General features: G+C 41.9%; 1 protein-coding gene across 1 annotated transcript in view; it reads right to left on the reverse strand.

Moving 5' to 3' along the window:
• Positions 1-21,851, reverse strand: part of mdn1 (midasin AAA ATPase 1) — a 197,189-nt gene that overhangs the window by 54,568 nt on the left and 120,770 nt on the right. The window contains exons 51-65 of the mRNA XM_088402728.1: positions 21,309-21,438; positions 18,513-18,619; positions 18,268-18,401; positions 17,965-18,131; positions 16,000-16,120; positions 14,734-14,947; positions 13,567-13,807; positions 13,362-13,485; positions 12,878-13,042; positions 12,569-12,780; positions 12,107-12,494; positions 11,894-12,006; positions 9,349-10,018; positions 9,085-9,246; positions 7,494-7,770 (exon numbers count right to left, since the gene is read on the reverse strand). Coding sequence (XP_088258854.1) covers positions 7,494-7,770; positions 9,085-9,246; positions 9,349-10,018; positions 11,894-12,006; positions 12,107-12,494; positions 12,569-12,780; positions 12,878-13,042; positions 13,362-13,485; positions 13,567-13,807; positions 14,734-14,947; positions 16,000-16,120; positions 17,965-18,131; positions 18,268-18,401; positions 18,513-18,619; positions 21,309-21,438 — 3,225 coding nt within the window. The remainder of the gene's footprint in view (positions 1-7,493; positions 7,771-9,084; positions 9,247-9,348; positions 10,019-11,893; positions 12,007-12,106; positions 12,495-12,568; positions 12,781-12,877; positions 13,043-13,361; positions 13,486-13,566; positions 13,808-14,733; positions 14,948-15,999; positions 16,121-17,964; positions 18,132-18,267; positions 18,402-18,512; positions 18,620-21,308; positions 21,439-21,851) is intronic.

Consider the following 21,851-nt stretch of genomic DNA (forward strand, 5'->3'; position numbering starts at 1 on the left):
AAACCCTGGATGAATTGTGGAAGGAACTAGAAAGTCAGTTGTTGGCGGGCGTGGAAAAGAAGAGGCATAAAATAAAACAAGCTGAGTGGACAAAAGTGTGGGGGAAATGGAAGGAAGACAATAAAATTAATAGAGATAAATGTACATTTGCTCATGTGGCTAAAGATTTTCAGATGAAAGAAAGGGAAGTAATTGCATTGGGTAAAGATTTGAGGGAGAAGATAGAGGGAAGTGGATGGTTGCAGAAGAGAAGTCTGACTAAGGAAGTATAGGAGTATGATAGGCTGCGGCGACATTTGCATGAAATGTGTTTGATGATGACTGCTGTGGCTGCTGGTCAGGAGGAAAAGAGGGTCACTTTGACCCACCCTTGGGGGTTGCAAAACAGGGCAGGACCGCTGCACCCCCGAGCACACTGAGCCATCCCAAACTGCATCTAATGGTCAAAGAGTAGCTCTGCTAGCCTCAGTTTACGAACTGGGTAAGGAAGAAATTTTTGTAGGGATTGCCAATACTGAAAGGACTGACTGACTAAAACTTGTTGTAGAGGACATTGGCGGGGGAAATCGACAGGAAATTGTGGTGACTGACCAGACGACCCCCAACCCAAAGACATACAACTGGACAGAGCAGTTGGACAGGCGAACTGTGGACAATGTGCATCCCTAGGTCCAGAGTGGTTGTCCTTAGAGGACAAATTAAGAGCCAGCACGGCAAAAGATCACACGCAGCAGCAGGAGGGTGTAGACACAGACATTGAGACAGGGGAGGGGGGGAACCCATTGTTTGATTTCACACTCCCCCCTCCAACTGACTTCTCACACCCTGCCACATACATGCGACGCGCGCACTCAACAGAGGATGACTGGAGAAGACAAGAAACAAATGACAACAACTGTTTGACCCCTAATTATAAAGAGTCAGATCAGACCACAATCTGGATTTCAAACTAGATCATCTGATAGATATACCCGACGAATGAGAAATTACCCCATGATACCAGCCCCTCGTGGGTTAGTTTGTCAAGAAATAACGTTGAAAAATTTAGATTTTTTGCAGAAGAGGCTCCCCGCATTAATGGGCGGCGCCAAGCCCTGGATCCAAGCTTTCAAGAGGCACACTGATGGTATGAATTTGGCTTGCGGCGACATGGTAAGATTAATCCAGGCATGTTGTTCCTCAATTCACCAATCTGACGAAGTCCTGAGGCGTTCTGGCCTTGATATGGTTGAACCCGATTGGTTGTTTGCTCCTTTCACCATGCGACTGTTTGCTGCGACTGTTTGCTGTGCTCCAGGATCTCTTTCCTCCTTCCGCGTCAGCCGCAGCAAAACTTCCAGACTTGAAACCCACCGTGGATCCCGCTGCACACCTCAATGCCTGCCAGGCCGCGTTGACAGATAAGACCAGTTCACATCCATCTTGCGACATGCCGCCTTGCGTGATTTGTCGACATGTGCATCTAGACACACTTTCCATGGAGGTCAGGGAGAAGCTTTCTGAAGACCCTGATCTGCTGGACGGTAATGACGGTTATTTTAATCAACATGTGACTCACCACATAAAATTATATTTTCACAGGCAAAACAAATCAGATGAGGGAGTGAAAGGAATGCAGGAACGGCTTCTGAGACTCCAATTAGCACAAGCGCGGAACAAGCAAAGGACACAAAGTCCAAAAAGGGGGTGGCAGATCAACGGATGTGGATGGTTGAGGGACGGCCGGCGAGAGGCAGAGGGGCGTGTCGTGGAAGGGGGTACACCAACGGAGGTCAAGGCGGCTCTCGCCAAGCTCCAAATCAAGGCTGCTTCAGGTGTGACGGTATGGACCATTGGTGGAGACAATGCACGTTTCCTTGGCCAGAACAAAGGGAGTGTCCACTTGACGTTCCTGCGGTGAAAACCCTGAATCGACTTGTTCTCCTCCTGCCTCAGCCGACCCTCTCCATCTCACATTGTTGTATGCCTGCAACAATGATTTAATTATAACGAAGCATTTCAAACAATCAAAGGCGATGAGTGGAAATTGACTAGTTACCAAATTTTTGTGGAGAGACGAGGCATTGCGACGTACACATCACTGACAGATAAGCGATCTCCATGGTTCATGATAGGTGAGTCATTCACACCACACATAACTGGCTGTAGGAGCAGGCTGGGAGGCACGTGAACTGGGACCCATGGTGTGGTAATGCCAATTGGCCAGTGATTGAACACAAAGTGAAATTTCCTTGGTAATGTATTCCCAGAGCAATGAATGTTTTTGTATCCAGGTTGACGCTGTGGATCCCGGGTTGCTGGAGCATGTCACACGCTCTCGATTTCGCGGCAGGGAGCTCTCGGACCACGAGGACGCCGCTCCGCTTTTGGACAAGTAGCCGGACTCGTTGTGGTCCGGGGGCCCCGCTGTCATAAGTTTTTGCCACCCCGTTCTTCCGGTACCATTCAAAGTGACACATCATCAATTTGGCGTGCTCCAATGCACATGCAAACCTAAGTCGGCAGGTCGCATTATTAACACTTTAATTACTGTGGGAGGTCGAAGTCGTTGAGTTATCAGACTTCTCCTATAACACTCCCATTCTCTCAATTTTGAAAGCGGATTGTGTATATTACCATATGGCATATGACCTTCGGAAAATTAACAAAAAGACTGAAAACTCCTTGCATTCTTGTGCCGCTATCAAACATCGCTGTTTGAGCGGGTTGAGCCCGACAATGCAATGGTTCACTGTGATTAAATTGGCTAATGCATTTTCTGGCTGCTACTGGCAGAAGAGTAAAGACAATATTTTGCTATTCGATTTAACGGCTGTACATTACAATACACGCACGTCTCCCAAGGCGGGAGGCTAAGCCCTGTGATTTTCGAAGTAAGTTTTTGCGCGAAGTGCAACAAACGGAAGAGCTACCGGAGGGCGCTATTTGATCCAAAATGTTGACAACTTATTAATTGGTGAGTTGGCTTAAATCCGTTTGACAACTACTCCTTTATATCTTACTCGACTTGGTGAATTGGGGTTCAAAGTGTCACAGAACAGGTTATAGTGATGCTGACGACAAGTGCTATTTTTGACATGACTGCGTTGAGATAACGACCCGAGACTTAAAAGCCGGACAAGACTTTCGTGGTGTCCTCTCCGAGGGGATAGGGTCTCCTTCACCAACGGCTGTTGCTGGAGGAAAACTTTAGGACCTGCTTCTCAACGCCGCAGGTGTGGAGGCCCCTGACCCGGAGGAACCGACCTCAGACCTCCAGACCGTTTCGACGATCGGCGACTTCCGGCGGTGGAATTAAAGGCCGTGTGGGTAGCCCTTGAATTGGCAGAACGGTAAAAGGTGACAATTTTTTCTGATTTGACTTGTGTAGTTGGTTGCCTGTAAATGGACCTTTCCGCCTGGCAGAGTCAAGTGTTTGTTACAGCTACCAGGGATTTAGTGGCTCACGTGGACTTGGTTGGACAATATGAAGGACAGACCAGCAGAGATGGCAGCCAGCGGCACGGGGAAAAACCTAATCTACCAACGCAGAGACTAAAGCAGCTGTGAGTCACCACTCTGAGGTGTCGGGACTTGGCGTTTAAAGAGGTAAAAGTGAGTTGAGTGTGAAGTGGTCACGTATGGAGAACAAATGAGGCTTTGGTTCAGCCCGCCGAGAGGGCCAAGACGTGTGGTGCTGCCACTTGGCGACTGCATGGTTGTGTATTGGACGACACCCATGGAGTGACCCACAAAAGTAATGTGTCCATATTGTCTAGACTCCGTCACTGGTGGCACCCTGATCGGCTCGCTAAAAGTTTTAGTTTAGGAATTAGATATGGTTTGTCATGAAGGAGATGAATTGTTGTATAAATGAAATAAGATGTATGGAATGTTAGACTTAGAGTGTGGGCCCCACGACTAAAACAAAATTACATCAAACAGAAACCGGCCGGTGCCCAATAATGTAGTGGACTATACTGACGTGTTGGTCTAAGTCCAGGGCAAAAGGTACCTTTTAATTATTTTTCAGTTATTGTCGAGACTTTCTCAGGATCAATCAATCGATTATTGTCAAGACTTTTTCAGGATCCCCAAAGACCTAACCCGGTGCTGAATAGGAGGCGCTGTCTTTGATCAAAGCTCTTATCTATCGGCTCACAGGTTCCCGCGGATCGTTAGATCTAACAGCGGCTCTCATTTCACTCCAACCCCATTGGCTACGGTTGACGAAATGATGGGCCCCAAACTTAAATTTGGGCCAAGGTGGCATTCACAATCACAGGCCCATGTGGAGCGCATGAATACAACTCAAACAACGCCTCACATATAGGTGCGCTCAGACAGGGCTGAATTGGCTCCAAGCCCTGTCGTTGGCGTTGTTTTCCATCAGACAATCTGTAAATCGCCAGAAAGGGTTCACACCTTTTGGACTCCTGACTGGCCGTCTGGTGCCGGGTCCATCCTTGGGTTTGCTCCGCCCAGACCTGGATCCCTAAAGGGTATAGACCCTACTGGGAGCAACTGTCGTCATGGTCTCTTCTCTTTGCATTGTGCATCTGCCAGTGTGAGAGGGGGGCACATTCGCCGGACCTTCCATTGGTTGGGTCCATTCACAATTAGTGCATGAACCTCTTACGACACAGGTGTCAAAGTCAAGGCCCGGGGGCCAGATCCGGCCCGCCACCTCACTTTTTGTGGCCATTGAAATGCTGATTTGACTTCAGGTTTCTAACTAAAATACCAAAATTGCGAGCTGTCTTTAACTTTTGAAAATTGGGGGGGGTGGAAGAACAAACATTTTCTTGTTCTCCAAATTTCTTTGGAACAGTTTTTGCCGGCTTCTGATATCAAATCTTGGTGAAGGTGTGATCAACACACTTAAAATGTATTTGAATTCACAGTCATTCCGGCCCTCTGACAGAAACTATCACTACAATGCGGCCCAACATAAAAATTTGTTTGACACCACTGTCTTACGGGGTTCAGCTGGGCTCATTGGGGGACAGGTGGTACCACGTGTCAAAGACATGTCCTGCCCCTTTGAGAATTATTTTTTGTGGGTTATTTTTGTTTTTTGCTGTTTTGTTTTTTAGATGTTCTTCTCTCATTTTCCTTTCACTCTTTATTCTTGAAAACTGCTTTCTGGGGTTGTTTATGTATTTTTTGAGGGTGTTCAATTGTTTGTCTAACAATTTAACAAAAGGGGGTACGCTGTCCAGGGATATTATGGAGTAGTATTTCTGCAATTGAATTAAGTTTATGTAATGTTTTCGGTGCTTCTATCCATTTTGTGCTTGGTGCTTCAACATGAGTGTTTCACAGCCTTCCTAAAGACACTGGTGGTCCTGGCTCCCCCGGAGCCGACGTGCGATTGCTGCCTTTGATGTAGGAGGTAACGCCTGGGGTGCAGCGGACGACCCCACCACTTTAGATGCAATCGGCATCCCCCGCAAGTCCCAACAGTGCTTGCGGCTAGATAACAGCAGGGGTTGAAAGTATATTGGTTTGGGACCACACCCAATGGAATGCAATTGATCAATCTTCAGCATAACCAAATTTAGCCTCTTGTGTAACCAATGTCTGTTAATTTGTAGACTATGTCCAGAGTGGACAACGACCTCTTCCATTCTGTCAGGTCATTGTTTTGGGGCGCATGGAAGGGCTTTGTTGTCACTTTGGGAACCACAGTTTTGATAGTTTTGGGTGAGCTATTGCAGGGCGGTTTTTGTATTGTCTCTTGCTTCAGTCGTTTGTCCCCAGGATCATGCACGTGGCTTTCGGGGACAAGGACCCAATTGGGCAACTACATCTTGTGTCGCTGGATCCTGACCCAATTCAGGTGGAGGCAGCTGGCTGTCCTCCTGGCTATGGCACTGTGTCCATGTGTATATATCCTTTTGGTGTGTGACCTCTAATAATAATTAGAGGTCAATTGGGGGATTGAAGGAAATTCATATTTTTCAAATTCAATTTATCAATAAAATAGTATGTACATGGAACTGTATTATTCTAATAAAGATTGAGACGATGTAATGTCAGTATAAAGCAGATATGGTCCTGGCCCAGGGGAAGTGGGGACCAGTCGGCACCTCCAAAAGGAACAGATGGCATCCCCCGACCACACCAGGAACAAAAGGCTAGGTGTGGCCTTCAAGAGAAGATATCAGTCAGGGTTTTATGGTGCTCAGACTTCCTCCCGCTTCAAAGAATGGCCGGCAGAACAAAGACTTTTGAAGACACCATCCCCACGCAAACAGACCCCCACGCACGCACGCACGCACACACGCACACACAGACAGACACGCACGCACGTGCACGCACACACACACACCGACAGGCACGCACGCACGTGCACGCACACACACACACACACACCGACAGGCACGCACGCACGTGCACGCACACACACACACACACACCGACAGGCACGCACGCACGGGCACGCACATACACACACACTTGCAATCCACAGTGGGACTAGATGACCCGGAAGGGTATAAGAACTGAATGTTGAATGTGAAACGTTGCCATTTTCTGCTCCGACCCGCGGCAGGACTGGCCCGAGGCCTCGTGTACTTTCCCACTCTGTCCGGATTAAATCAATTGTTTCACTATGTTGTGGTATGGGCGATCTTTCAACAAAAACGAACACGCTAGGAACTAGTTTAAGGCAAGTGGCTTTTTCTAGATTCCTTCAATATATATATATATATATATATATATATATATATATATATATATATATATATATATATATATATATATATGTATAATGTATAATATATATATATATATATATATATATATATATATATAAAAAAAATTATATTTGAAAAGCGGGAGAGCTGCTTTGCGGGTTTCACTTTTCGTGGGAGGATAACGGTCCCCATTAACCGCGAAAAACAAGGGATTACTGTTATTATACACTTGTCCTCAAAATTATTCATACCCTTGTGAATTTTAAGTTTTGTGTGTGTGGGTGTGCGTGTGTGTGACAAACTGATTTTTTTTTCTTAGTTTCTTTGAGTCACAAACAAACGATTGAAAACAATACATTATTCAAGAATGTTAAAAACTGTTAAAAAACCTTGGTGGGCATGGCAAGAATTGTAGGGTGTCACTCAACCTTGCCTTGCACTTGCAGAGCCACTTTTTTTTCATTGTTTATAACAACTCTAAAGCAAGTACTTCTTTGCCAGGCCCAACAACTACGCAAAAGTTTTCGTGCATGTTTAGGTCCCCAAAAATAATAATAACAAATAATAAAAAAAACAATGCGGTGATAAACAATAGCGACCTTGCAGCCGTCACTGCTTGGCCCCTATTAAAAAAAAAAAGGCAAATTACATTAAAAAAATGCAGTGTGTCGGAAAAATCGAAGTTGTTTTTTTTTTTAACTATCGAGCACAATTTATTACAGCACCACATTTGTCTGGAACACCAGATTGTACATTACATGTGAACTGTATCTACTGTATAAACTTTGAGAAAGGACAAAAAAGGAAACTCACCAATCAGATGATAGAAGTGCTCAATCAAGGGAGCAGCTATTTGGTAGGAAGAAACCAGGGCCTTGATAAAGTCAGGATTTTGACCATTAGGCGATCTGTTCTGGTACCACAATGATTGAGCAAAACCTTGACATAGGCGCTGATGAATTTGCACTACTGTGTTCATTGCAGTAGTTGATAGAAAACTACATTCATCAAGAATGTTCCCGGCATCATTTTCCTCTAGGTTTAGATCTGTTGGGCACTCCAGGCTTGGAAGAGACATGTCTGAAAAGTCCTGGATGGACAATGAAATGATCACCTTTTACCATTCAATGCAAACCTTTGAAAAAGTACAATGGACCCCCGGTTTATGACGTCCCTGCCTTAAGTTTGTTTTTACCATACGACGTGGACCGCGACGCTTCACATCACTTAAGTAAATAAATCCCTTATGTATTTTTTTATTATGTTATTTCATTGTATGCATGTATATTATATATAAGTAGCACTTACTTTACTATTTTGAAACACATTTTTAATTTGTATGTACAATTTTGATGTTTTTACCTGGGGTTTTAAATGCATTAGCTAATTAGCATAGGTTTGGATTGCCCGCCCTACGGCGAATTCACGTTACGATCCCGACCGTGGAACGGATTAATCTTGTAAACCGGAGGCCTGCTGTATATGTACAGTACAGTATTTGTATTCATTTTATTTAGATCTAGCATCTATGGGGGCTGACATACAAATTAATAAATAAATTACAACAAACTGTTATAAAACACAACACATTTCTGCAGTTACCCACCTCTCACCAAACAATTAAACATAAACGTAAAACTACCTACTCTACTTTATATCAAACAGAACAGTGTGCTTTCATTAAAAAAAAAAAGTGTGTCTTATTTGGGGAATTACGCTAATATTTCTGAGCAGCAACATTAATACTAGTGATTTCATGAATGTAAAATCATATTCATACAAGGTGTTTGGGTATTGAACAACCATGTTTTAATTCTGTGAAGCACTTTCTGCCACATTTTTAATGTACAAAAACTGCTATATAAAAAAAGATTGATTAAACAATTGATTGAACAATGCGCTTCGGATTACTGCAAGCAGTGCAATTGTTGATATTCCAGTTAAGGATTTAGCAAAGTGGATTAAAAATAATCTTGACATTTGGGAGCAAGTATGACTACAAACGCAAATGCATTGAAAATAATTTAAATTGATAATAATCTGTAGATATTTCAGGACTAAGAAGTGCAATATATCGACATACCTTGATTTAATTATTGAATCCAAAAATGGATGCTGACAAATGAAAAGTATAATATACTTATCAAGACTACAACTGCACATTTTTAGAAAATGATGGCGTCCTGTGAAATAATGAAGTTCAATTAGGCAATGCATGTAGCGCTCTGTGGAGACATGCAGTGTTTCTAGTTGTACCACAATTATTTTTTTATACTCTTGACTTGTTGCATAGGAATGCTGGATTCGTAAATGGCTCATCATCTGTCAAAAATAGTGTGTATTTCATTTTTTTGTATAAGAATGGTGCAAATTATCTGTTATTTTATTATTCTAAATTTACTACCTTGTCAAATTGAGGAAACAGACATCTGAAGTCCTTCTCTTCTTGCTGTGTCTCAGTCAGTCCTGTGCCATGCAACTGACTACGGCTGCGGTACAGACAATTCTGCTGCTGTTCTTGTTCTCGCTTCTTTTTCTCCATCTCGTCCCACTCATTCACAAGGGCCTGAAGGGCATCATAGCATAGACAGCACAATAACATCATTATTTAGATTTAAGTGATTAGGGAACAAAATTCAGATTTTGCAAACAATTCGGTACTTCTGACCTGACAGATGTGCCTAAAGATGTTTTGTGTCTCCTCATTGAACTGTCCTGTACTAAGTGTGTGGCACTGCACAAAGAGAAGAGCGTTAAGAAGCAATGTGGAAGGCAGCAGGTTCATGTGAATGAGGTCTTGTTGTGAAAGTAGCTGCCCAAGACTACGCAAAATTCCCAAACTTTCTTTAGAGCAAAGAAAGTCAGCCTGGGCAAGGTAAGATTGCAGACTGCGGGATATGGAGGGAAATGAAAGAAGGCGGGACACCAGCTTGAAAAGTTCAGGCACATGATATTGAGAGGCAGTTATTTGGGAGGCCACCAGCCTCATGCCATATCTGAGCTGGAGGATTCCAGTATGCACTGGCCCAACAACATCAGGATAAAGAGGATAATCCTCAAGTAGCCTCTGGCAGAAGCACTGCTGAGAGTTTTGCCACACAGTCTCCTCCTTCAAAAGACTCTGGATGGCTGACCGGGATAATGATGAGGGACATTGCAGAGCACTCTGTAGGCGTGAGAGAAGGTCTTGCACCGCTGATGCCTGACCGATGCTGCAGAGGTAGTGCTGAAGGTCCTGGAATAACCTTCCATAGTTGGGTTCCTGGGGGCGAAATGCTTGCTTCCTTGAAAGGTCAGCTATTTGTGCCGTCACCTGCTGCATACGGATCCATAGGTACCTATAATCAGGGGTGCACACAATTTTTTTCATGGGTTACTCACATGAGTACCAGGACATAGGTACCTATAATCAGGGGTGTACACAATTTTTTTGTGGGTTACTCACATGAGCACCAGGACATAGTGTTTGGTACACACCCTTCATTTCATTAAAAACAGTCTTCAACCATGTAATTACGCTGTACCTCGCAATCTGTTCGGCCAGCAAGCATGCCGGAAAATGAGCGTGCATTTTTCCTCTAAAGATAGCCTTCACAAAATAAAAGCTTAATGAAAAATAATCATTAAAAAAATACATTGGTTGAAAATATTGAACCGATCAAAATGGATTAATGGATATTAAAATATCAAAACTTTACGAATGAATTTGGTGTTATTTGTTTCGTATTCATTTAAAACTATGAAAGTATATATTTTAACTCTTGTTTTGAAAGGCTAGTAGCGAGGTAACAAAGGTGACACGTGATCACAAAGTGCATGGTTGACTTTTTCCTTCCTGTTCATGATCATGACAGCAAAAAGTTGCTCTAGAAAGCTGCAAACTACTGCATTCATCCGAAGCTTTTCGTGCCACAAAGTGGCAATCCAATAGTTGAGATCAAAATACACTTCTCAAAAACCTCACACTATAAAGAGATCTATGCAATGATGGATATTTTTCCAGATGTGATTTCCACATGTCCCCAGTGTAATCATCTGTTAGAGGTTGGGTAGGGATGTACCATTGTTTACCAAAATACTCATTAGAAGCAGCCCTACAGGAGAAACACATGATGTACTTGCTACTTTCAAATCACCTGTTTGGCAATATTTTCGTTTTCTAGTTGAAAAAATGACTGGTAAAATATTGGCGTACCTGACATAGACTGTAAGCATTTGCAACAAAGGTTATGCCAACCACAGCTAATATGAGCTACAGCTGGAAAATTAGCCAATAAGAAAAGTGACTCTCCTATTTGTTTATACTTGTACGCTAACATGTTAATTTTCTTACAATCTCCTCAATAGAAAGAAAACTTTGAAAACTTAAAAATTTATACTGCCATTATTTTATATTACAAGTTTATCTTGTGAGACATCTACTCTCGTGAGTGTCTCATCTCATCCCCAGTAACTATGGCCATTTTAAGGAATGGTAACACTCAAGGATTGGATTTTTTTTTTTTTTTTTTAAATCAAGATATCTTATTATTTGAACACTTTATGAACTGAGGCAGTTGGCTCCTGCCCTCATTGGTCAATGTTGCACCGGGAGCCAATGACCAATGTGTCCATGACCTGAGTGACAGCTTGCCAGGCCAGTCTTGTTTACGCGCAAGTGAGAACTCAAAATGCGAGGCAGAAGGAGGAGGACGACGACAAAAGAAAACACTCAGAAGATGTTACCTAGTGTGCCCTTGTAATAAATTGGAATTGAAATGAGAATAAACTCTGCTTCTGTGTGAGCTACAGTAACCACTCTATGTCAGAGAAGTGCCTGTGGCATAAAGAGTCACCTCGCCTGTCCAGCATGCAGGAAATCTTCACATTGCGTGTCTCTAAGAACAGAGTGCACGAAAGACGAAGAGCGAAGTTATGCAGTGGACAGTATGGAGCAATCCTGTGAGGCTTTTCATCCCCAAGATTTGAGTATAAAAGCAGTTGAAATGACAGTAAAAATGGTAAACCGTATAACAACAAACCTTAACCAAAAGCCTAACGATGCCACTCACTATCAATTGAAAGTCGTTGATTCAGCTCAAAGTGCCAATATGATTATGAAATAATTAAAGCAGGGGCAGTGTTCACATTACAGGCAGTTCAACATTTTACCTTCGAAATTTCAGGAAAAAAGTAATCAACATTTCCTCATTAACAGTACTTTAGGATCAGACCTGATTCGGGGATGCTGGAGACCGTCAGTGGTACTATTCTCCTCCAATCTTCCTCCCGTCATTAGCTCAGAGGAAAAGCTCCGCATTTTCCACTCAGTCTGCAGAATGGCTAACTAAAAGTGTAAAGAAAACAAACACTTCAGTTTAATTTACCATTTCTTTTGGCTATTTTATGTGTCCCTTTAATCACAATTAAATGAAAACATTTGGTACCTCCTGATGAGCATATTTGAGTTTGTAGGCTTTCTTGACAGCTGGGTCAAAGATGGCCTGGGGTGCCCATACGTTGATATGGAGCAAGCCCATGTTGACCCAAAATATACCAGCACAGGCTTCAGAGTTGGGGCCCTGTACTTTGTTTTCAACATATTGCTTCAGGCAGGCAATACAGGTATCTCCTACTTCACCAGGGAGGAATGTAAGTGGGAAAAATTTGCTGAAAATTCTCTGGATCTCCTCAGAAGCAATCAGTGGGTTGTCTTTCTCAAACAGGTTCTTGCAGCTATTTATGTAAAGCTCCTGCAAACTGGGAGGTAACAGATGGACCATGCTCTGTAATTGTCGACGTAGGACAGCACCCTGTAGCCTCAAATCTGTGCCTCTGAAAAGAAATGATGTGATCAAACATACAAGCGCGTAACTAGCATTAGGGCTTACTGAGTAAAACTTGCCTACCTAAACTCTGCCAGTGCTGAAAAAGCCATATTGTCCCACAAAATCGCAGAAAAATCCTGAAGCTGCTGGGTTTGTTCCTTCCACTCCCCCAGGGTCACATGGGAGACAAAAAGGAGACCAGTCCCTGATGGTTCCCACTGTCTTCCAATTGCACTGCTGAGCACCCCCAGAGTGCAATGTGACCTCACAGCTTTATTTAACAAAGCTGGTCCCTAAAATGACAATAACTTCTTTCAAGGTGTGTGTTGTTTCTAGACAATCATTAATTGTAATGCTGTTATAGCTGCAAAATATATTCACAGCCAATACCATTTGTTTTTCTCCAAAGTGTTGCTCTGAATCAGGATGTTGTCCAGGACTGAGTGGATTCCATTTCAGCCAACGGTCAGGGTCAGATGTAGTGCTGCTTTTCCATAGAGCTGCCAAAGCCTCAGAAAGTAGCTCACACCACACAAACTGCAGTTCCTCCACCGGCTGTTGGGTATAATCATCACAAATGTATGCTCAGAGATTAAATAATCAAGGTTTTTTCTGTACACCTTTGTCAAGTTTTGAGGAAAAATGAGAAAAAACATGTCCTACACTTTATCAAGAGATGGTTGAATCCCAATTCGCCGTCGATACGATACTTTTTTTAATTTTTTTTATTTTATTTTTTCAAAGTTGAATTGTTAGGTAATTGTTTAACTTGTTAACTAGGGAATATCCCTCCAAAAAGTCAACACATTTGCATTTTTTTCCCCAAGAACATTTGTGTTTTAGACAGAGGAAAAAAAAAAAAACTTTTACTTGCCCTTTCAGTAATTCGTAAGAACCAGAGTGGCTGAAGTTGAGCCACATTCATTGGTGTGGAGTGGAGGCAATAGCGAAGATGTCTGGAGACTTCTAGACGGAAGCTCTCTAGTGCTTCTTGGTCACTTTAAAACAAATTGAGGGGGAAGAAAAAAAATCACGACATCACAGTTTTGGTTTGCTATTATTTTTGAGTTACGTCTTACCCATATGAAAAAGAGAGCTGCAAAAAATCTGTAGTGAGCCTCAGTTGGTTGAGTACAGCAAATTCCTCGAATAGAGGCCATAATTGAGCCCTACGGCTAAGGTGCTGTAGATCTTGTTGAGACAGAGGGAATCCTTCTGATGGTCCATCCTCTTCAGCCATGCTGCTGGTCTCCAAGAGACCACAGGAAGTCATCTTGTGCTGCTGGCGATCCACAAATGACACCAACTTCTCCAAAATTGCTAATAGGTGAATACGTAAAAATGTGGGTATTACTTTATTTACCACTGGTTTTAGGCCACAGTCAGATGCAAAGAAAGTTTTTGTTAAATTGTGTTGCTTGAACAGCAAGAAATAGACCCTTCGTGCACACAACAGAGAATGCATACCAACATACATTAGGTACGTAACATGGCTCACATGGACGCAATCTTCCTTACCGCCTGATGTGAGACAAATTCTGTTGGAGGCGTGAGTTCAAATGACTGCTGACAGGCCAAACTATTCCAGCAGACCTCTACAATACCTTTGGGTCTGCCAAAGTTGGACTGGCATTCACAAGGTCTCACTATCATTGCCTATATGAGCATTAAAGTCCCGCAGCAGAACAAGGGAGTTCCCAAGGGAGGGGTGGGTACTCTGAAGTGTTTTTTTGGTGCATAGGAACAAATAACAATCAGGACCAGTTTCTCTACCCAAAGGCAGAGGGAGGCTCCCCTCTCATCCACCGTACATTGACTCACAATGTAAAGGCACCGAGCTGAGGGGCAATAAGTATGCCCACTCCTGCTCTGCACCTCTCTCAAGAGGACTGGTACTTGAACCCAATTCATGTGTGGTACTGGTCCTACTACCTAGTAGGACTAAATAATAGTGTATTATATATACTATATACTATATACTATATAACTATATATAATAGTACAATCAACTATCCAACTGTCTAGTTATAACTTATCTGCCTCACACACCATCTCAAAGTCCTTCCCTGCCAGAAAAATGACATTCCAGGTCCAGAGAGCAAGTTTCTAAAGCCAGGAATTGGACCAGCAAAATTCCCGCCTTTGTCCGCTCCTACAGGTGTTTAGCCTATGCAATTCCTCCTAAGTAAAAAGCAGTTTTTGGACACAAAAATGTGTACTGTTCAAGACTGAAAAAAAAATCTTACCAGATTTTGGTGTTAGCAGCTCGATGTTTGCCTGCATAAGGAGTCCCCAGGCTTCAAGTAGACTTTCCTTAATATCCACGCGAAGTGCAGCAACACGAAGACAGACTAGATCTTGCTTCAATGAACTGAATTGGCGATCTAAAGTGACCTCTTTCACATCCAGGGCTTTACTGAAAACTCTGAGCTGTGATGCACATTTCGCAACAGCCTCCAACTAGAACATAATGATTGTGGATTAAGAACAGAGATTTTCATCTGTCTTCCCGCAAATCATGATTTCCAATCAAATAACTATAAAATCACCTACCAAAGATGAAAAAACTGCTATTTCAACACACAGGTATTTCTTGAATTTACTGTATATTATTTATTTTTTTTTAACTCAGATTGACACACATCTCCTATTCTACTACAGTTAGTTGATTTGATTGATTTGTCACACAACAATTCTAGAAAGAAGGAGGCAGGGATGGAGGGGGAAGAGGAGGACGAGCAGAGGGAGGAAGAGCAGGAGGAGGAGGAAAAGCAAGTAAGTAGTGATGCATCACCATTCATTTGTTAATCTCAGAACCAATAACCTCATAATAATATGTTGGGTTATTAATAAAAAAATATATATATTTGTGGAAATTTTAATTTTTAGTAAATTGTGAAAGTATGATCCTCCAATAAAGGTATCAATTCAACTTTTTTCAACAATTACACTTTTACAAATGTAACAATTTTTCAATTTGTCATAATGCGTTTTGTGTCTACAATTGCTTGCTAACAAGGCGATGAAGTCAACAAAGCTAAAACAACATTTTATTTTATAATGCTGTTTTTGACTTAATATTTGGCAGCAACCTGTTTGGGGGAAATCGACCCGGTTTGTTATCAGGGGGCGTGCAATTTGCAATTTTTATTTTCTAAACTTCAGTATAGCTGAAAAGTAACAAATATACTTGTCAAATTGAATCTGTTGGTGAATAAAAATGGCACTTAGGTATGGCTTAGATTTATTTTTTTTTGCTTTGTTTCCGCAAACATTTGCAATGGGGGTCCTTGGAAAAATTGCTTTCTAAAAGAGATCCCTGACTCCAAAAAGTTTGAAAACCTCTGTGCTAATCAATCAGCCATCTTATCACAGTATTTGTTGTTGACATATACAGTACTCTGAAGAGACATGTTTTTTTTCACCATTTTCTGACTGGTGCTTTTTACTGTATACTCCGAAGCCACTTATAGTTAAAAATTACAGTAAATTCTGACTTTAGGGTTACCAACCTTGAACGGCAAAGATTTTCCGAGAGTTTTCTGGATGCCTTTGAGAGCTGTAGCCAAAGAAACTGGAGTAGACAGAAGAGTCTGAATGGTTCCTGCAACTGCCTTTAGCTTCTGATAGCATCTGGTGAAAATGAATAAAAAGAATAATAGTAAGAACAGGAATATGATTTCAATAGGAGCAGACGAGAACAAAATAAACTTATAAGCGGAGTACGTGTTAATGTAATTAGAATAAAAACAATCATATTAATAATAAGAATAGGAATATGATTTCAACAGGAGGAGAAGAGTACAAAATAAGCTTATATGCGTCATCCGCATATAAGCTTATGTGTTAATTAGTTTCTAGTTAATTAAGTCCTAATTCAGTCCTTCCTCTATTAATGACAATGTTAGACATATATGGTAAATATTCTGGCTAAGTCCTAAATAAACTGTATATAAGACACAGGTTATTGTGTTTCATAATGTCCCCACACAGGAGCTTGCTGAAAAAATTAATTTCAAGTGGCAGTCGACCCAAATCAACTATCCTGGAGTGCATTTACCTAAAGATTGGTCACAGCTATTTAACAATAACTATATGAGTGCTAATAAAAAAAAAACTATGATGATCTGAATATGTGGGGCTTGCTCCCTCTTGACCCGGGAAGTAGAATTAGGACAGTTAGAATGAACATCCTTCCGAGATTATTATGTCTCTTTTTGTCTTTGCCAGTAGATATTTCCCGACACAATTCAGGGAATGGAACCAGGATCTTTCACGATTTATTTGGCGTCATAAAAAGCATAGGGTCAGATTTACCACCCTTCAGCTCCCAGTGGATAAGGGTGGCATGTCCCTGCCCTCCCTGAGGGACTATCATTTGGTGGCCCAGCTGAGACCTTTAGTGAATTGGTGTAACCCACTTTACTTGGCTAAGTGGAAAACTATGGAGTTATCTCTTAACAGACAGGCCAATACACTCCCTACTTGGTTATGTAGGAATGGAGAAGGAAAAATTACAGACAACCAGTCAATGGGTTAATTTTTCTTTAAAAGTGTGGGGAAAAATGGTTACGAAACTTCGACTCGAGGAACAGATCACTTTCCTGAGATGGCCAGCATTTGACATCAAATTCACAACATTTCTGCTGGACCACAGTTACAGGCAATTGACTTATGGTTGTATGAACGCCATGAGCAGAATTGTCACAAACTGGGGAGCTTAGCAGCTTTAATAATTTATGTCAGAACCATGGGTTAGGTAAACAAGACTTTTATAGGTACAGTACTTGCAATTTAGACACTTTTTTTTTTTTTTAATTTGAAAGGTAATAACCCAGTAGGACCTTCAAGGATTGTTGACATATTTATGGATGCTTATGACTCTGGAAGCTGCAAAGGCCAAATAAGCAAATTGTACAATTGTATCATTTCACTAACTGGACATTGTAATTCCACAGGACAAATGGCTGGACTCTTGGAAAACACAGTTTTTGCTAAAGAGTGCCTGTCCCAGCCTGGGTGTTTTTGTCAATATTGTTAATCAGTTACAAGCTCTCAGGCAAATGACATACTCCATCCGCCTCCAAAAGAATCTGGGCGAGAAAAAAATGGAAGAAATGGCTTGTATATTTAAATAAGGGGGTGGATTGTTCTTAAGGATTTGCTTTGTGCAAGAGCCTCTCTTTGTTGAGTCTAGCTATTTGCTAGTGATTTTTATATAACATCTCGGACCAGAACTCCCTATTTTGGACCACTAACTACTTTAGAATCTGCATTAGAGATTTAGCTACCAATAAAATAGTCACAATTAATTGACTAATTAAAAAAAAAGAAAAATCACTGATTGACACAACTATTCACTACATAGATGGTGCTCCAGACTAAGTTTGATGAGTTCTTGTTCATTTAGTTGCTCAAAATATGATTCTTTTTGGCAAAAACTAGCAAAAACTATAAGATATAAGAAAACAGCTTACTCCAAAGTGACATTAGCATCTCCCAGCAAAAGCAAGGGAAGACACAAAATAATGTGCTTCTGAACCCACTGCCAATGCAGTGACATCACTGAGATCCCTTGAATATCTGCTGGCATCAAGTTGCAAACGTTCCGGAAACGATCAAGCCATTGCAGTAGCTGCAAGATCTAAACACAAAATTACATGAAAAATTGCGTGAGAAAGAAGATGTGAATATACCCAATAGCTTTTATTTCTATGTTTGAATGTATGACAATTTATTTTTTAAATAAATAATATTAAAAATAGCAGCAAAAATTTGACCTCAAACATAACATGATCCTGGATATGAGCTTGTCCGCTGCACACAGCCTGCAGTGTGAAGGAATCCCACAAGTCAAAGAAGGTAGTTAGGTGTATCAACACTGCATGAGGCAGGTGGCCAATGTCCACAGTCCCTGTATTGGCAGAACAAACAATTATGACGGACCTTCTCTTCCTACCAAATTTATAAGGCAGTCAGAAGGATTTTAGGTATAAGGAATCTGTCTAAAGTTCCCAATGCCGACCTTTGGAGAAGGCAGTGGCTATGCTCAAGGCACAGTTCTGATCTGATAGGTTGGCAGCATACTTGCAAATTACTCCCCTCTCTTCTCTGTCCATCAGCAGAGTGATCCTATTTTTGCAGAGAACAAATGATTTGAAAAAAGAAAAATCAGTTAAACTTACACATGACGAAAGACTTTGTTCATACTGCAGCCTGAAATGAGGCAAATCTGATTTTTTTTTTTCCCAATGCGACCTGCATCTGATATTTTAATGGTAGTGCGAACAAAGATCCATTTTTTTCAAATACAACCCGAGCCTGAATCCAACCAATGTCCAATCTTTTGTCATGTGACTTCAGTCTGAATGGCCAGGTCGCAGTCATCCGACTCGCATCTAACAGGAGACAAATGTCACAATGCTGTGCTCAAAAAGGCGGGAGCAGGTTGGAAAAAACAAAACAATGGAAACAGTGGATGAAGCGTAGACAAAGTAGTGGAGGGAGAACGAAGTGTATTTTGTCTCTCTGTGGTTCATGACTCATGTGAAATACTGAAAAACCTAACCGCCATTTTGCTTGAAAGCCACAAGATTAGAAATCATTGGAACCTGGTCAGACATCAATGTGAAACCAAAGCGCTGGATCCTTGCTGGCACCGCACAAAACGCCTTCCCCTCCTCAATTTGATCATGAAATTTAACAAGCTGGCTATATTCTGCCTCTGGTATAAATAGGGTTGGGTACTGGGATTCGGATATCAATTGGTACCAGGACTAGCATTTCCATTCTCCCAAAACTATTAAAAGATTTTCAAATTCCTGCATCACATTTCGACACACTGTCCACACAGAACAAGCTGCTTAAAACAAACAAAGGCGCCCAGTATAGATTACTCGACAGAAACGTCACACAAGCAAAGTACAACCAATCGGAAACATGTGCTATGTGATGGTCAAAAGTATGGTTGCAAAAAAAAAAAAGACCAATCTGTGTGGCCAACAAAGAGGGGCTACCGTAAGAAACAACATACGTGCGCACAGCCCTTTCCACTGATCTCCCGAAGCATGTGACCCACCCAGACCTGTTGTCTGGGAGTCATCCTTCAGAAAGTCGGGAAAATTGCCCTGCCGGACCCAGCAGCAACTACCATAACTTCTGCAGATCCGGACTTTAAGTGTGAATCGGCTAAATCTAACATATTATTTGTTAAAAAAAATAACTAGTTAGTTCCTTTTTGTTGTTGTTTTTTTCCCCCCTAAAAGTCCACAAAACTGAGAAGCTAACTTGAACAGAAAATCTCAAATAGGAAATGGAATTGTCCAATTTCAAACAATACCCAACCCTGGGCGACCCGCATCCCCCCAAATCAGTGCACCATTAAAACTGTGTATAGGTGGAAATGGGGCACTGCTGACATCATCTTGGGATGTAGTGAGCTGGTGGAGCCCTAACCATAACCCTAACCCTACTTCAAGGGTCTTCTCAATTTCACCGAAACATCTTCCTTGCAGTGTTTACAAACTCCAAGGTAGGGTATCCTACCTCTGAGGTTGAAGTTACCAAGATGGTATAAAAGCTCCTTGCTGTGTTGGACCCAAAACGATATGGACTGCTCTGTCCCCATACCACTGATGTCAGAGTTTGGTACGCATTGCAAGCAGAAGGTTGGATTCATTTACACTGAGGGATGGACACCGCCAAGGCTGCCCTATGTCACAGAAATTCTGTCCATTACCTTTAGGGACAGAATTTCAAGTCAAAATCTAAAAGTTGAAGGGGTTCAGTTGATGGTTTTTGCATTGGATGACTGCTCTTTGCTGCTGTTGGCTTCTTCAAGCCATCATCTCCAGCTCTCAATGGAGTGGATAGCAATAAAGTGTGAAGCAGTTGGGATAAAGATCAGCACCGCCAAATCTGAAACCATGGTTCTCAGTCAAAAACAGGATGGAGTGTCCCATTTGGATCGGGGATGAGATTTTGCCCCAAGTGGAGGACTGAGGACAGGAAGGAGCAGAAAAGCGACAGACAGAGCACACAGCGTCTATTGTGATGCAGACGCTATACTGGTCTGTCATGGTAAAGAAGGAGCTCATCCCGAAGGCAAAGCTCTTTATTTACCGGTAAGTCTATGTTCCTACCTTCATCTATGGTCACAAGCTGTAGGCCAAGACCGAAAGAACAAGCTTGCGCATACAGGTGTCCGACTTCTCCCTTAAAAGCTTAGTCATTCGGGAGGGAATCAGAATCGAACTATGGCTCCTCCACGCTGAAGGGAGCCAGCTGAAGCAACTCCGATAGCTGGTTGCAATGCCTCCCTGGTCAGGTGTTCTGAGCATGTCCCCCTGAGAGGAGTCCACGGTCATGTCCTGGGACACGATGGAGAGACTATGTCTCTTGGCTGGCCTGGGAATGCCTGGGAATTCCTTCCGGAGGAGGTGAGTGAAGTGGCTGTGTAGAGGGGAGTCTGGGCTTCCCTGCCAAAGCTGCTACCCCCTAAACCAGGGGTGGGCAATTGTCCTGCATGTTTACCAGTTTTCTCTCTCAAACACACCTGATCCAAATGATTAGGATTATATTCCAGCTCGAGCAAAGCTTGTTGATGAGCTAAATGTTTAAATCAGGTGTGTTGAGGAGAGAAACCTGGAAAACATGAAGTACACCGATTTCCCACACCCGACCTAGACCGAACCCTGTGTAAGGGGTTGATAATGAATGGTTGGGTGGAGGAACACTCTACACAGTAGCTGCTTTATCTGGCTGATTTTGTGAATGACATGATAATTTTAACATGCATACAGTGAGAATATATAGTGTAGACCTATTGGCAACTGCATTCAGGTCCTCCAGAAACTCCACATATCTTTTCTCATCCTCAAAGTTACACTTGTTGGCCAGAATGTCCAAGTACTGCTTGTTCCAGCGCATGTCCAACAGAATTCTGTAGTCATCTGAAGAGACGAACAAAAAAAATATCGTAGGTTAGTGCAATGGTGTACACAGTCAGAGACAAAGTCAATTGTTAGTGTATGCAGGGAGATGACTCTTTCTTCACTTGGTCAAAATAATTAATTAAGTTGTAACACCAGAATGGCCTTCCTTATATAGTGGGCCCCCGCTTTACGAGATGAATCTGTTCCATGGTTGGGATCGTAACGCGAATTCACCGTATGGCAGGAAATCCAAACCTACATTAATTAGCTAATCCATGTAAAACCCATACATATACACTTATACATATTAAAAATTGGTATTAAAATAGTATAGTGAGTGCAACTTGAAGTGCTACACATGTATAAAGTTAAATCACATAATAAATAAAAAAAATATATAAAGGATTTATTTACCTTCAAATTGACATGAC

The sequence above is a fragment of the Hippichthys cyanospilos genome, chromosome 20 (assembly GCF_059441005.1).
Source record: "Hippichthys cyanospilos isolate Australia breed blue-spotted pipefish chromosome 20, RoL_Hcya_1.0, whole genome shotgun sequence".
Taxonomy (NCBI): Eukaryota; Metazoa; Chordata; class Actinopteri; order Syngnathiformes; family Syngnathidae; genus Hippichthys; species Hippichthys cyanospilos.